The 15,147-nt window shown below is 38.3% G+C and overlaps 1 protein-coding gene across 2 annotated transcripts in view; it reads left to right on the forward strand.

The window, feature by feature from the left end:
- Positions 1–15,147, forward strand: part of FER1L6 (fer-1 like family member 6) — an 81,883-nt gene that overhangs the window by 38,889 nt on the left and 27,847 nt on the right. For both annotated transcript variants that reach the window (XM_052704043.1, XM_052704042.1), the window contains exons 13-22: positions 744–924; positions 4,297–4,417; positions 4,928–5,028; positions 5,688–5,778; positions 6,533–6,649; positions 7,533–7,685; positions 8,974–9,160; positions 9,939–10,063; positions 11,724–11,858; positions 12,426–12,575. In XM_052704043.1, the coding sequence (XP_052560003.1) occupies positions 744–924; positions 4,297–4,417; positions 4,928–5,028; positions 5,688–5,778; positions 6,533–6,649; positions 7,533–7,685; positions 8,974–9,160; positions 9,939–10,063; positions 11,724–11,858; positions 12,426–12,575 (1,361 nt within the window). The remainder of the gene's footprint in view (positions 1–743; positions 925–4,296; positions 4,418–4,927; positions 5,029–5,687; positions 5,779–6,532; positions 6,650–7,532; positions 7,686–8,973; positions 9,161–9,938; positions 10,064–11,723; positions 11,859–12,425; positions 12,576–15,147) is intronic.

A 15,147-nucleotide genomic window follows, 5' to 3' on the forward strand; every position in this document is an offset into this window, starting at 1 on the left:
GCTGTGTGGGGTGACAGCACATCCCTCTCCTTCAGTGAATCTGTTGTGCCTTTCTTTAAGCTGTAATTACCACTTTCATGGATACACAACTTTCCCAGTGCTGATAACTGCCTTTTAAGGAAAAATCTTATAGGAGAAGATGATTGTGTTACTGGCAGAGTATTCTAGTGTCAAGCATGAGGCTGTAGCCTCAAGGTGTTGTTCTTACTAAAGGTCCCTTTGCAACCCTTACTTAACAAAAATTGCTTGGCTGAAAATGAGCTATAACGCTTCTGAGATCAGGCTCTGTAATTATCATCCACATGTTGCAAAACAGACATACGGTTACTATCTAAGACAAATATACTCGGGGTCCTGGGTCTAGAAATATTAGTGACAGTATTGATTTTGTTCTGAGTTTCTTTAGTAAAAGAATTCCAAAAGAAAATTGTCGTCTTCTTGCGGTGTTCCTGTGGGTTAGGCGTTAGCAGGCAGAGGATCTCTCAGTGATGGGCCTTGGTATTCTAGATGCCTATTGGGTAGGGTTGGTAATGGAAGCATGGTTCTGGAATCTGAACAGACATTGGGATGAACATAATCAGTCAGGACCTTTCTATGCTTTGGTATGTCAGGAGCAGATAATGATAAGAGTGAAGGGACAAAGAAGTTTCACTAGTATGAATATTCTTCCTCTTTTTTAAACCTCATTCAGATTTACCATCTCCTTGCTAGTCATCTCCTCACTTGTAATCCTGTGTCTCTAGGTAACTTTGGCAAAGTTACTGATGCAGTGTCAGCAGGAGGTGGAGGGAAAAAGAAGGCACGTGATGAAGAAATGGAAGAAAGCCTACTACATGATAAGGACGATGAAATGTGTCATAAGCTTGGAGTACCTCTGGCATCCACCACACACCCTGAGAGGCCACTAATCACAGGTGGGAACAGGTGAGGATCTGTGTTTTAAGGCCTCATCGTACACAAACTTTATTCCTCTTTTATAATCCCGTGGGACTAATTAATAAACTATAACAGCATTAAAATGATTCTGTGGAATTAAGGCTTTCAAAGAAGATCTTTGTGCATCTTTGATTACATCTTTCATGATAATAAATTTGCCAGGCTTCACTGCAGTGGTCTGTATCCAATTTTTCAGTATTTTCTGATCTTGGCTTCATGGGTTCTTCAACTTCTGGTGATTTTTAAAAGAGCTGTGTTATGCCAATTATACTTCAGAAAGCCATAAGTAAGAATGCATCTTCTTCAGTGCTGTCTCTGGTTTAGGATGCATATCATGATCACAAGAAGCACCTATCGTGCCATCTCCAGCAGTAGAATAACACATCGGAAATACTGACATGTGGTCAAGACAGAAATAGTTTCCCAAAACACTTTTGAGAGCTAATAGTGATAAATGTAGATTAAAATAGCAGGTAGTAACAAAAGAAGAATGGAATGGTCCTCTTAAAAAGAAAAAAGAAAAAAAAAACTAAGAAGGATGGAGCAATGGGTAAATATATGCAGAATTCTTCTTGTTTATGAACAGAAATGAAAATGTTTAATTCATTCCAAGGATGCCAATAAAAAGTATTATTTTCTTTGTTACTTTGGTAGGTAGAACAATCCATGAGACTGGTGTATGCCAAGACTAGATGGTATCTCAATGTGTAGAAAGCCATGCACTGACAAGTTTACAGATAAAAGGACCAGGTGGGAAATTTGAACCTGGATCTGTTTGGTTTCTGGGCTTCCCTAGAGTTGAGAAGTGCTTTAATCCTTTCCTTTGATTGGAAGTTCAGACAAATTAAATAAGATATAGTGGAACAAAACAAATAAGAAAATTTAGGAAAATATCGTAGCAGAATTTTTGTTTCTGTAGCTAATAAATAAACTAAAAGTGCAAACAATTTTTTTATATAAAGATAGTTGCCTCTCCTTGTTAAAAAGACTGCAGATTTTTCTACATGCCAGGTTATTTATCCTCCATGAAAGACTTTGGGACTTTCAGTTTTCCCTTAACAAGAATTGAAAGAATTGTTGAAAAAGAATGAATAATTCTTCAAATATGCTATTTTCTTTAGGCAACATTAACCAAGTTTCTCTCATTAAAAGTCTCTGTTTCTCAAATTTATATAAAATGCAGCACTTTCTTCCCCTTCTGTTCTATCTAAAGCAGTTTGGCCAGCCAAACAGATACTAAATACTGACTTTATGTCTGTCACCTTTTGCTGGAATTTTACTGGTCTCATCATTGAATGTTTTTAGCACTAATCAGTATTTAATGGGATATCCAATATTTTAAATAAATTCTGTGTCTTAGAATCATAAATGAACAATAAATGAATAATAATCATAAATGAGCGATAAAATGATAGCAAATGTGTGCTTTGGAGAACAAACCACTCTCTAAGCATGAAGAACAATAAGACTTATAATGTAGACATCACAAAATTGCCAGGAATTTTCTACACTTCTATTAAAACGTGTGAGATGGGTACACTGAAAAATCAGTTCCCTCAAATTCTCATTGAACAGGTAATAGATAAGAGAGTTTTAATTTCCATATGAGTGATTTCATGCACATATAATTTTCTTAATAAATTCCATGAAAGGACTCGTGAGCTCTGAGAATTTCTGGTCGAGAAGTTCTGACATTGAGAGATAGTTGAAATTTTGTTTCTATTCAATATCCCATAGGACAGTAAAATTGTAGAGGTCATCTTCACATTTTTTGAACAAAAAGCTCATACACAAAACTGCTAGGGTTATGTAGAATGTAGAGTTTATGGATAGGGTTATCAGGAGCGACAGGTGATTTGGTTCCTGTGGTTAGGTTTAATGCTTAAACTCATGGGTGCAGTTCTTTCTGAAATGGTATCTGAGGCACCCACAGAAGTAAATGTGGGAGACCCAGACCATTCTGGGCCTACAGGAGCATGCCTAAGTTTGGGCAACTGAGAGTCTGGGGTTCTGGATTTCAAGCACAGGTGGTCAGAATTTTCTAAAAATTTGGTTGTACTCATATGGATGGAAGAAGTCAAGTCTTCCTACCAAGTACAATCTCCTTTCTGGGTACCACAGCCTCTCCCAAAGGAGAGGAAATGGAAAATGCAACCATTTATTTTCTGCCAGTTGCTGAACACGGTGAAGAGCAGAGGGCTCTGGAGATTTTGTTCTTTATTATGTGGAGAATTTAATTCGGTGGGAAAATTCTACAGGGTCACAAGATGAGTAATAATAAAAAAATAATAAAATAATGATACAATATATAATTAATATAATAATATATATATATATATAATATATAATATAATAATAAAATAATAAAATAATAACAAAAAATAATAAAAAAAATAATAAAAGAGAAAATAACTCTTTGTTACAGCCTTTTCTAACTGCAGAGAATGTATTGGTGGCACTGGATTGAAGCCAGTCCCAAAAGAACATAAATCAATTTACAGAGTTTTATTTCCATTAAAAAGCTCTTTGCTGTCCTATTGTTAATTGCTAAAGTGGTGAGGCCTCTGGTGTAATGTCCAGTATGGCTAAATGTGATGTTTCATAGCACTATAACATTATATAAAGTGAGGACAATGTGCTCATCAGGTACGTAGCTTTGGCATTATGGCTACCACAACTCTAATCAAAACACCAGGCACTGTGCAGGGCATGTGTTAGTTTGCAGAGACCCTATTTGTGCTGGTAACTTGCTCATCTTTTAGTACAAGACGCTCTTTTAAGTAAGCACCAAAAGAATGTATCTCTACAAAAAAAGCCAATACCACAACTTGGCCCTAAGATTGAAAGTGGGAAAAGAGGGAGCTCTATCACTGAGTTATGAGCTAGGTATCGCCTTTACTGAGGATTTGCCAAGATATGTCAATATTCAATAGCTATTCATTCTGAAGAAACTGTCCCATGAAATGAAAATGGCGTTGAGTCCCTGCCATGCCTTTCCTGCCAGGCACTGCACAGTTTTTATTTTTGCCCTTGCTTTTGCTGTACGTTGCACCCACAAACGTAGCAGTGAAACTGTGGCTTCCCACCGTTATCCAAGTTTTTCAGACCTCTGCATGCCTCTTTGCCTGACTTTTCTCTCACTCTGGAAAGTACTGAAGTTAGAGCCACTAACTTCAAGTTTTTCTTTTCAGGGATCTCACAGGTAGCATGTGATCTTGTGAGTAAGTGGTACTTCTGTTTGTTCTTCCTACCTATTTACTGCATAGCTCATGAGAGGAAACCAAATAGCTTCTCATTCCATCGCCTCGCCCTGAACTCCTTTCTCACTTTCATGTTCCACCCTGTACTTTACTTCTACAGGAACTATCAGTACTTGCCATATGATGAGAGGAAGCCCTGCATCTGTGTCAGGAGTTACTGGGGTGACCAGACCTTTCGTCTGTACTCTTCTAACACTCTTGAAAATATGGCAGATCACTTGGTAAGTAGCAACCAAATTCCCAGGCTTAGATGTTCAGCAGAGCATGATAGTGAGATGTCACTTCCCCCAGAACAGGCCTCTGCAATTTACCCCAGCTGTGTTTCTTGCCATTCAGCCATTTATCTTAGCCAGTGAGGACTGACTGCAATTCTCAGTGGCAGTGGATGTGAGAGTAGACTTGTGCCCAATAAATTTTGAGAAGTTAACTCCAGCATCTTGCTAAATTTAAGCAGCAAGGCTGCAAACATAGCAAAGGAAAACTATAGATTTTCCTCCTAAATAGTGGATAGTTTCCCACCAACAGTCAAAGAATGGAAACAGATCAGCTTCCAGCAGTAGAAGCATGTTGTAGGGGCTGGGGAAAGGTCAAAGCAAGCCATGCTGTGCACCAAGCTTGTTGTACATCAAAGGTCCTGTTTATCTCGTTACAAACTCACCTCTCTCATTCTTGCTAGTGGTACAGTGAAGAACCCTATTTTGCATAACAACATTTTCATGTGTTTTTCTTAGGAGGAATCATTACTGCAGGTAAAGGATTTGATCAAGATTTCAGAGATTGAAGCTGAGGAGAAAATGAGGATGACCCTAAGTGATTTCATCAATCAGAGTAGGTAAGTACATTTACTAACGGAATATATAAAATTGGCCTTATATGTTGGCCACAAATTCAAGACTAGACAAGGAGACTGATGATAATAATAGCAAAAATAGTACAATAAACTTGCTGGGACATATATATTTGTTTGGCAAAGGGCTTCCCAAATTGTAGTTTCTATTTACACAAAGAAAATATTTTATTGCTACAGTCAGTATTCAGTATTTACAGGAAACTACTCCAGTCATATACATATTATTTTGGCCTTGTGGATGTGATAAAACATGTGGGAATAAACAAAACTTACTACAGTGTGTGATAGATTTTCTGCGAAAATGGGCAAAGTTAAGATAAAAACAAAGGATTTCACATGTTGGGATAAATCCTTCAGTGGGTTCTGTGTCAGACAGTATGATTTGACTCAAAATAGATATGAACCTTAACTTATTAATTCTTTGAGGTCTGGTGAAGAGCCTGGAGACTCTATTCTTTGAATCCTGTAGGTACTTGTTATTTATTTTAGACAGAATTTCAGTGTCTCTGTCTTCTGAATCATGCACTGCAGCAGGCAGGGAGCATTTCATTAACATCTATGTTAGCAACTCATGTAAAAAAAAAAAAAACAACAAACAACAACCCAACTCAAACCAAACAACTGTCATTGTTGTGTCCTAGGGCCTTCATGAGCGTTGTTGAAAAGAAGCCCAAAGGGTTGAACTACACTACTTTGGACAAAAAAAGACTCATGCTGTTCAGGCAAGAGCTGGTACGAGTGTTTCTACTACAAGCACGGATGCAATGATGTTAACTGGAAGCTCATGGGTTCTATGAATATTAATTTCTATTTGATTTCAACCACAGAGTGCTTTATAATTAACATGAATATATAGTCTTAGAACATTTTTTTTTAATAAAGCTTGTTCCCACTGTGCTTTGTTGTAAGACAGCCTGAAATAATTCAGGGCATGTTTTTAAATACAAATAAGGCATCATAATAATGAACTGACTTTTCTTTACTCTTTAAATGGGGTGATGCTGAGTTCAGTAGAATAATACTAATCAACATTGCTGTTGGATTTTTAATTATTGTGGTGGGGCTGAGCTTCAACACTAGTAGAGCCTGGCATTTGTTATACCTGGACATCTACAGATAGACATCAGCTTCGGCGTGTTCTTGTGTGTTCTTTCCGTAGTTCTACATGTGTTGTTTTGGTCATTTCTACATTTAAAATTTTCCTTTACATTTACCCTCCCTTGGGTGCTAGAGGGACATTAGTATAAGTGAACATCTGGATTAGGCTAAGCAGAGCACAAGAATCACCTATGTGTTTTTCCAGATTGAATCTATTGCCTATGAAGACGGACTTAGAGCCATCTTTTGGCAAAGTACATACATAAAATAAGCTCTATCTTTGTGTCTATCTTTTCTTTCTAAATTGCATCTAAGACTATTTTTGTCATCTGTGTCCTGTTCAAAATACTTTATGAATAAAAACACATGTTGTCATTCCTGATTGCAGGAAGCAATGTCCAGTGATGCCAAAGGAATTGTTCAGCAACAGAAAAAGATGTCATTGGATGAAATGATACGTGCAACACAGATCTTTATAGATAAAATACGATTCTTGGTTGATGAGGTAATCCATACAGAAACTGAGATAAATTTAAAATTTAATTTTCATAATCCTGTGCTAATAACAAATCTTCATCTGACCAAAGAGTCCTCCTTTGGATGATTGACCTTAATTCTGTTTTGCAATTCACAGAGCTGTTAATAAGCTGGAGTAGGAAACACTGAGTTAAGTGGCCATCCCATTTGTGCCCTTTCCTGGTAGAGACAGCCTGCGTTCTGATCCAAGTTCATGTCTCCACTTGTATGGCATAGTGATTTGAGCTCAGTGGTCTCTATATTATACTTGACTGTGCAGATACTGTTTAGACATACTAACAAGCCTTAGAATAATAGAAGGACAGCTGCATTTGGTCAGGCCAAATCCAGCCAGTCGAGCATTCTTTCTACATGCTGTCAATGCTAGTAAGCCAAACAGGACTATGGATATTCCAGAGCTCATAGAATCATAGAGCCATGGAATTTCTCAGCTTGGTAAAGGCTTTCAAGATCATCAAGTCCAACCGCAACCTAACCATACTACCCAAACAGGGCTTGTGTTTGGCTTTGGACCTCTTTTTTTGTCTTGTAAGAAGAAGTTGATGACATTCCCATGGGAGGCACTTTCAGCTTAAACAGTTTATGGGCTAGTGGCTTCCTGCAGTTTTAGTTTCCTCTGGAATGATCTGCAGAGTGGGTGCTCCTTAAACACCCTGCAAAGCTCTCTACTTCTAGGTCTGCTTATGAGTGAAAATACAGCTTGCAAAGCATGAAGTGACAGCCTTGTTTATTCAGAGTATACACAAGAGAGGTAGGGGATCTGCACTGGGTAGTGTATTTTGACAAAAAATAATAGTGGTGGCTCACAGACAGAAGTCCAATTTAGTTCACTATTCCATGTTGTGTAACAGCCACAGAATACAGTGCCTGATGTGTTCATCTGGATGCTCAGCAACAACAAGAGAGTTGCATATGCAAGAATCCCTGCAAAATCCATACTTTATTCCCCGGAGAAAGATCAGAAAGGCAAGGACTGTGGGAAGATCAAAACCCATTTCCTAAAAGTAAGTCTGAGGTATCCTTTGATCATAGCTAATGGCTGAGGAGACTTTGGTATTCAGATTTCACCTAGGGACCCTGTATTTTACTTGTTTATTTTTGTAATATACTAAAAACGTATACATGTTTATATATGCCTTCTGTTAATATTTACTTACGTTTATGCTTGCCCTTCTTTAAGCACTGCATTATTTCCAAGCTTTTGGTGTCAGAGTAATTCACCATTACTACTTGTCAGACTGATTTTATAGCACTGTTTATCTGTAGCTATATGCATAAATAGACACTTCTTGGCTGGCAAAGACATCACAATGCAGTGCATGGAAGTTAGGAAGAGAATGGTGAGAGCCCAGCAGGCATGCAACTTAGTAGAAGGGAACTAGGTATTCTGAGCTAAAAGAGCAGTTGCTATTGAAAATATGACTAACTTTGTGCAATATATATATGTATATGAATATATATATATAATTATTCTGGAAGTACTCATCTTGAAGGGAAGTCAGAGTGGATATTATACATCTACAAAAGCTGTGTGCCTAATAATGTCCAACAGTGGAATATTATGCAGTGGAATTGTTACTATGGCCAGAAGGAGAAGTCTGAACACAGAAGGCAATAGAAATGCAGTAAAATTTTTTTTTTTTTTTTTTTTTTTTTTTTTTTTTTTGTGCTTTTTTTTTTTTTCTTTTTTCTCCACCTGGGGCAGCTGGGAACACACCTATAAAGCATAGCTAAAAAGCAGCTGGATAGAAATATCTAAGCTCATGATAGTTGTCACAGGAATTTGTTAAACACAATACTATTTGCTACATAAACAAGCAAACAAAAAATGAAGTGCTATAATTCATCTTGCAGCTCCTACAATATCAAGAACGACCTTAGGAATAGATAATAATAAATACTGAGCAGAGCTAGATGTAGTGAGTAAGGTAAGGAAATATTCCTTGCTTGTCAAGACTAGTAATGTTTTATGCTGGAATATGTGTTCTGATTTACCCAGTGAGATAATATTTTTATGAAGACATGGAAATATCTACTGGAGACCAGCAAAACTACATGTAATGTGAAGTGGGCTGAAATCTGGGAAAAGTAGGTTATCAACTAGCACTAGTGTGCTTATAGCTACTCTGCACAAACGCGGTAGTAACCAGTATGTTTTTTACAAAGTTTCAACCAACTACTTCTTTCTTCCCTAGGAATCACAGAAATTACTTGTGCTAAATGGGTCTTAGGGCCATTCATAGTGAAGAAATGCCATTTTTTTAATTTTTAATTTTAATTTTTATTTTTAAGCTACCTGGCAAGCGCCCATTGGGCTGGACAGTGCAGGCAAAAGTGGACATCTACCTATGGCTTGGACCTACCAGCTACACCCAAAACATCATGGATAATTTACCTGTAGGATATGAGATTGAAATACCATCCAGTGCCAGCTCAGGGCACAGCATGGTGCCCTGCTCTGCCTGCCTGCGGTATAAAAGTGAGACACTTTTTATTCTCCATAATAGTACTGAAAGAGGTCTTGTAAAGAAACAGGTGGTCCCCAAAAGCTCTGATTCAGAGGGATGGAAGATCTCTATTTAAAGCAACTGCTCGGAATTAATCACAGCTCAACAACTTTTGGTTAAAAAAAAACAACTTGTTTTATTGCTGCCTCCTTGGTGCTACCACTTCCAATTTGCAAGTGTCAGGGAAAGAAAGGACCTGTTTCCTAACACTTTCTATTCCCTACTATCAGTCTGTTTCCTTGCAGTGAGGAAGCATCCCTTAGTTAATAGAATCGTAGAATTATAAAAGTTGAAAAAGACCTTTAAGATCATCTAGTCCATCCCTACCATGCCCACTGATCCATGTCCCTCAGTGCCACATCTTCACATTTCCTGAGCACCTCCAGGGATGATGACTCCACCACCTTCCTGGGAAGTCTGTTCCAATGTCTCACTACTCTTTCTGAGAATATTTTTTTTCAAATATCCAGCCTGAACCTCCCCTGGGGCGACTTGAAACCATTACCTCTCATGCAACCACAGTTACATAGGAGGAAAGACAGATCCCCACCTCGCTACAACCTCCTTTCAGGGAGTTGTAGACAAGGATCCTTTTCAGAAGGATGTGCCTTTTCCCACCCTCTTCTACGTGGACTGCATTTCTGAGGGTGCTGGCTGAAATAGTTGCATAGCAAGTGCTGGATCTTCCCCTATGTGCTGCCTCATTTTCATGATGCTGATGTTGCTGGTTTTTTTTTTGCAATGATGCAGCCGTGCACCTCTTCCAGCTGAGAGCCCACATGTATCAGGCGAGGGGGCTCATCGCAGCTGACAGCACCGGACTTTCTGATCCTTTTGCAAAAGTTACTTTCATGTCACACTGCCAAACCACAAAGGTGAGTTGCAAAGTCCTCTGTAGTAAATGAAAACTCTTTAGTTGGATGGTTATTTTTTGTTCAGTTAAGGCACAAAAAGGAAAAATCTTGGTTTTGCAAAGAGATGTCTAGCAAGAAAAGTTAGATGTCTGCCATTAAAAGACAGTTTCTGAGAGTTCACTTTAAGCAAAGCAAAAGCATAGATGTACTCACTGCTCAAACATGAGGTGCAGTAATGCTTGTTTATTTTAGCTCCTTCAGACATCAGATTGTCTGGAGTTACTGGGCCTTTGCAGGAAGCAAACATCTTTTTCTGTATATTTTCACTTTGAGCCTTTGTCATTGCTTGATGAAAAAATACCTTTCCTTACAGATTTAGTGTAATAATTAATCAAACAGAGAAGAAGACCTTTGTATGACTTCTGTAGCCATGTGTGGCTTAAATGCTGCAAAGATGTGCCCATAGGAAGTGATCCCACTTATTCCTCAGGCATTTTGGGGTGCAAGTGATTGCCCATAGACATCTGAAGAAGCATCTAAAGAGAAGTGGGAACTTCTTCACAGCTTCAGTTAGAAGAGTTGAAGTACAACCTTGAAAATGATCAAGGTCCTAGAATGTAAGGAGTGACTTTCAGAAGTCCTAAGCCCTCTACAGCTGTCTTAAAGTAGGGCCTGGATTTCTGAAACCTGTGACACAACCAAAATTTACCTCAGCAAATATGGTATCTCTGGGATAGAAGTGTTTAAAATCTTCTTCTCTTTTGAATTCTTTCCCCAAAAAATTCCTCAGAAGACTGACAAGAAGTAATTAGCAGGTGCCATAAATACTTCTACTGAATGCAAGAGTGCAGGCTGATAACCAGAAGGCAAGCAGAGTAGCACAAGTATAAAAGGGCATCTATTTCCTCTGTGGTCTTTTGAGTTTGCTGACCCTGTGCTAGATGGGAAGACCTTGGCCTAGAAGATAATCAATGCTCATTTCCTGAACCAAGATGACTGATCTAAAGTTCTCTGACACTTTCTCTTAGGAAGAAAGTGCTGTAGCACATGCTTAAGGGAGAGGGAAGTAAAAAGCTTTCTGTGCTTTAAGCACCTGTTTGTGCTCCTCTTGCCTCAAGGATATAAATTGATTTTTTCCTGTAATGTGATTCTAACTTCTAATAGAAGCTTATGAGTGAAGTCAGTGAGGTTAGTGTTTATATGCAACGAGTTCAGGAAAGTAGAAGTTGGCCAAGGGAAGCAGTAGTTTACAGGCACAGAATCGTTATTTATTCACTGCTTGAATAAAATATTGTAGCCAATAAATTAACTTGCATGTATTTAGAAGACTTTCAGCCAAGAATCAATAAAATGAAGTCAAGAGCCTTTTTTCCATCTATAAGAGCTATAGCAGGATATGAATAGTTCTGTGGTTGGCATTTTTTTTCCTCTTCAAATATTGTCTTTGTTAAATACATTTCCCTCTAAGCCAGTTAAAACATTTCAAGTGATGAAATGCTATAAGCATCCCTGTAAGTCAAATTACTACAAATTAAAAATTATTATTATCTGTGATTAAAGTGTTACATGTTATTACATTGAAGCAAAACAAGGTTGAAAAAGGTGCACCCTGCAAAAGTGAAAGCTGTTCTCAGTTTTGATGTAATGTATAGGTTACTGAACAGTTCTTCTTTTTCTTTAGATCATTTCTCAGACATTGTCCCCTACTTGGAACCAGATGCTGCTCTTCAATGGCATTGTGCTTCATGGGGATGGGGAGGAAATCGCTCAGTTCCCTCCAGAGATCGTCATTGAGCTGTATGATGACGATGCAGTGGTAAACCTGAACTTCTTCTTAGGAAGAAACCCAGACTGTTCCATCTTTCTGTCAGTGTAAAGGCAAAGTTGCACCACTGTAAAGACATTAAAAGGCAAATTGTCAAATAATGTGGTTAACCTTGCTGAATGGAGCTCAGTGCTACAATAGTTTGCAGTTTAACATGTGAAAACAGCCCTGAGACTCAACTTTATGCCCTTGCAAAGCTATGACTTTATTTTTCCCAAGTGAGGACTGCTTCCAAAAACTGGCTTAGAGCAATAAGAAGAATCTTCTTATCTACTGTCCTTGCACACATCTGTAAATATTGTAACTGTGTCTGTGGAAATGTGAGTTTATCTCTGGCCATGCAATTCTGACACAGTCTCACTGGCTAAATGTAGCTGAGAAACCTTGGATGCCTTGAAGAGCTATTGACTACTCAGCACCACCCATACCCCCATTGTCATAGCTGCCTTGAATTTTCATTGCTGTTTACTTCAAGAGAAAAGCATTATTTTTACGAACATTAATGTCTATATCATTTTCATTTCATGTGTCTTTGACACCTGTATTTCCTTTTTCTAGGGTAAAGCAGAATATATTGGGTCTACAGTGGCTGCGCCAGTGGTGAGACTTGCTGACCACAAGTATGAACCACCTAAGCTATCTTACCACCCAGTGTACTGTGGGAGTCTTTCTGGAGGAGACATTCTTGCTGCATTTGAGCTCTTAGAGGTAAACTAGACTTCCTGGACCATTGGATTTTACACCATGGGAATTATGGGAAAAGCAGCTGGAATAGTTCATAAGCAGTCTTTATCACTCCCTCTGTCATGCCAGGAAACAGGGTACACTGCCCATGTACAGTGACCAACTCCTCCTGTGCTCTGTGCATCATTTGCCTCTCAGTTGCCCTGCCCTAAACTGGACTCCAACTAGAGAAACAAATATTAAACTATCACCACCATTGCAATGATCGGCTCTTTGGAGAAATGTGTGGCACTGATTTAACAGCTTGAAAACACTCTCAGTATTGCTCTCTCACTTAGAAGAAGAAAGCAGTGAACAACAATAATTGGATAAGGGAAACTGAGTTTCCTGATTCTCGTACATAGTGGGAGAAATGTTACACTGTTTTCCCAATAAGTCAGAATAACTCTGGGGCTGGCCCAGCAAATACACAAGTGTGGTGTAATGTGCCTGGGATTTCAGGCCCCAGAGTATTTGCAGAGCCACTGATTGCATCAAACTCTTCTCTGCTATGAACCTATGACAGTTGAATCTCAAATCGGAAATGGGAAAGATGTGAAGCTCTGTGATACTTTAACAAATATTCCCAGGATAAAACAGGCTTTTAAGTATGATGGGCTAATTGTGTTCTTCATGAAAGCCTGTGATATGATACCACTGAGACCATATCCTCATTATTATGGGTACCTAGAGGTAGCCTAGTGCCCTGGCAATAATTTTCCCTCTTTTTTGTTGAAATCCATTTATTTGTGAACACAGAGAGTACTGTATTTTGTTTTGCTATCTTTCGGGACATGAAAAGCAGTACTGCACAGGGGACGTATCTGAATATACCTCTAGGACATCTCCAGAGAGCAGAGAAGAATCATAAGCAAATACCCTATAGTCCTCATATTATTCTTTACTGTGACAGCTTTCCCAAGCATCTCACATGGCAGGTATCAGCAATATGAACATTAAAGAAATTTTCAGGGAAAAGGAACATATAAACATCTGCCAGGTTCCAAAGCACTTCCAAAACTGTTGTGCCAGTTGTTCCTTCCTGTATCTGATTACACTCTGTCTGAGCATGGAAATGAATAACTCTAATCATCAACTCATTTTCTTCATCCAAACCCAGAATCCTTCTTGTGACATATTGCAATGTATAACTGATTTGTGGTTGATTCAGTTGAAAGAGTGGAGTATGAAAAGTGAGCACTCAAAATGAAAGTTGTTATGCTAGAAGGCTCACTTGGTTCTTGTGATATAACATCTTGTCATTTAAAAAAAAATTAGCCATAAAGCAAAGTTCTCTCTGAGTTCTACCAACTGAATTCCCCTGAAATTAATGGATTTTCACTATGTAATACAGAAGTAGTCTCAACTCTACTATAGGTTGTTAGATCCTTCAAAAAAAACTTCAATACCTTGCAATATACTGCAGAGTTGTTCATTTAACTCCAATATTTAAACAGAACAAAAGAAGATCCAAGGATTCTTGGTTTGATGTTGGTCTTATTTCATCAAATGTCATGATGTAGGCAGGCTTTGCAGTCCTCAAATGCATGGGATGGTTTAATGAATTTAATAAAACTCTATGAGGAAATTCTGCTCTTTAAAAGTGAGATCTCTGATGTAGTGCTTGATCCAGCAGTTGGCAACACTGTCCGTAGCAAGGGGTTTGGAACTTAATGATCTTTGAGATCCCTTCCAATCCAAGCCATTCTCTAATTCTCTGATTTTCTGATGTCTCTAGTCTTCCAGTCCTAAGTTGTATCTTTGAAAGTTAGTCCTTTCTCATAGCTACACAAATAGCTAAGCATTTTCTAGTTTAATGAAAATGATAATAAACTGAGCAGTTTAGAAATTACATTTTCATTAGACACTGTATATACATGAGCATACTTTTCTTGATCACTTGTCATCAGTACACAAGTCAAATAGCACAATGAAAGGGAGGCAAATTATATACAGGGGCATAGTATCTGATATATGTTCTAGTACATGTGGTCTTTGCCTCTCTTATTTGTTTACTATGTTTTTCATAGTACTATATGGATCAATAACCTATTGTCAAACAATTTTTGGAATGCTAGGTGTCAATTTATTGAGAAGGAAAAACTGGAGCAACTGTAATTAAAGCCAAACAGCTGTCTTTCTAGCCAGGCAGGTATTGTTCACAAAGTTGTGTGTTTCTGTTTGGCTTTTTAAACGTCAGCACAGAGGTGACTGATATAAACCAGATATATTGGAAGAAAACAAGGCCTAGATCTCTGGTCTTAAGCTCCATGAAATCTATACAGTGATTTGCTTTGGACTCTTACAGTTAAGAGTAAGAATCCATAGCCATAGCCATAAGCATGTTAATGTGAATTATTGCTTTTATGTTATTACTAGCTTATGCTGCAAGTGCTATAAAATCATAGAATCATAGAATGTAGAATGGCCTGGGTTGAAAAGGACCTCAAAGATCATCTAGTTCCAACCCCCTGCTACAGGCAGGGACCCTCTTTACCACATTGCTCAAAGCCCCATCCAACCTGGCCTTGAATCCTTCCAGGATGGGGGGATCCAC

Source organism: Tympanuchus pallidicinctus, unplaced genomic scaffold, assembly GCF_026119805.1.
Source record: "Tympanuchus pallidicinctus isolate F22 unplaced genomic scaffold, pur_lepc_1.0 scaffold5, whole genome shotgun sequence".
Classification (NCBI taxonomy): domain Eukaryota; kingdom Metazoa; phylum Chordata; class Aves; order Galliformes; family Phasianidae; genus Tympanuchus; species Tympanuchus pallidicinctus.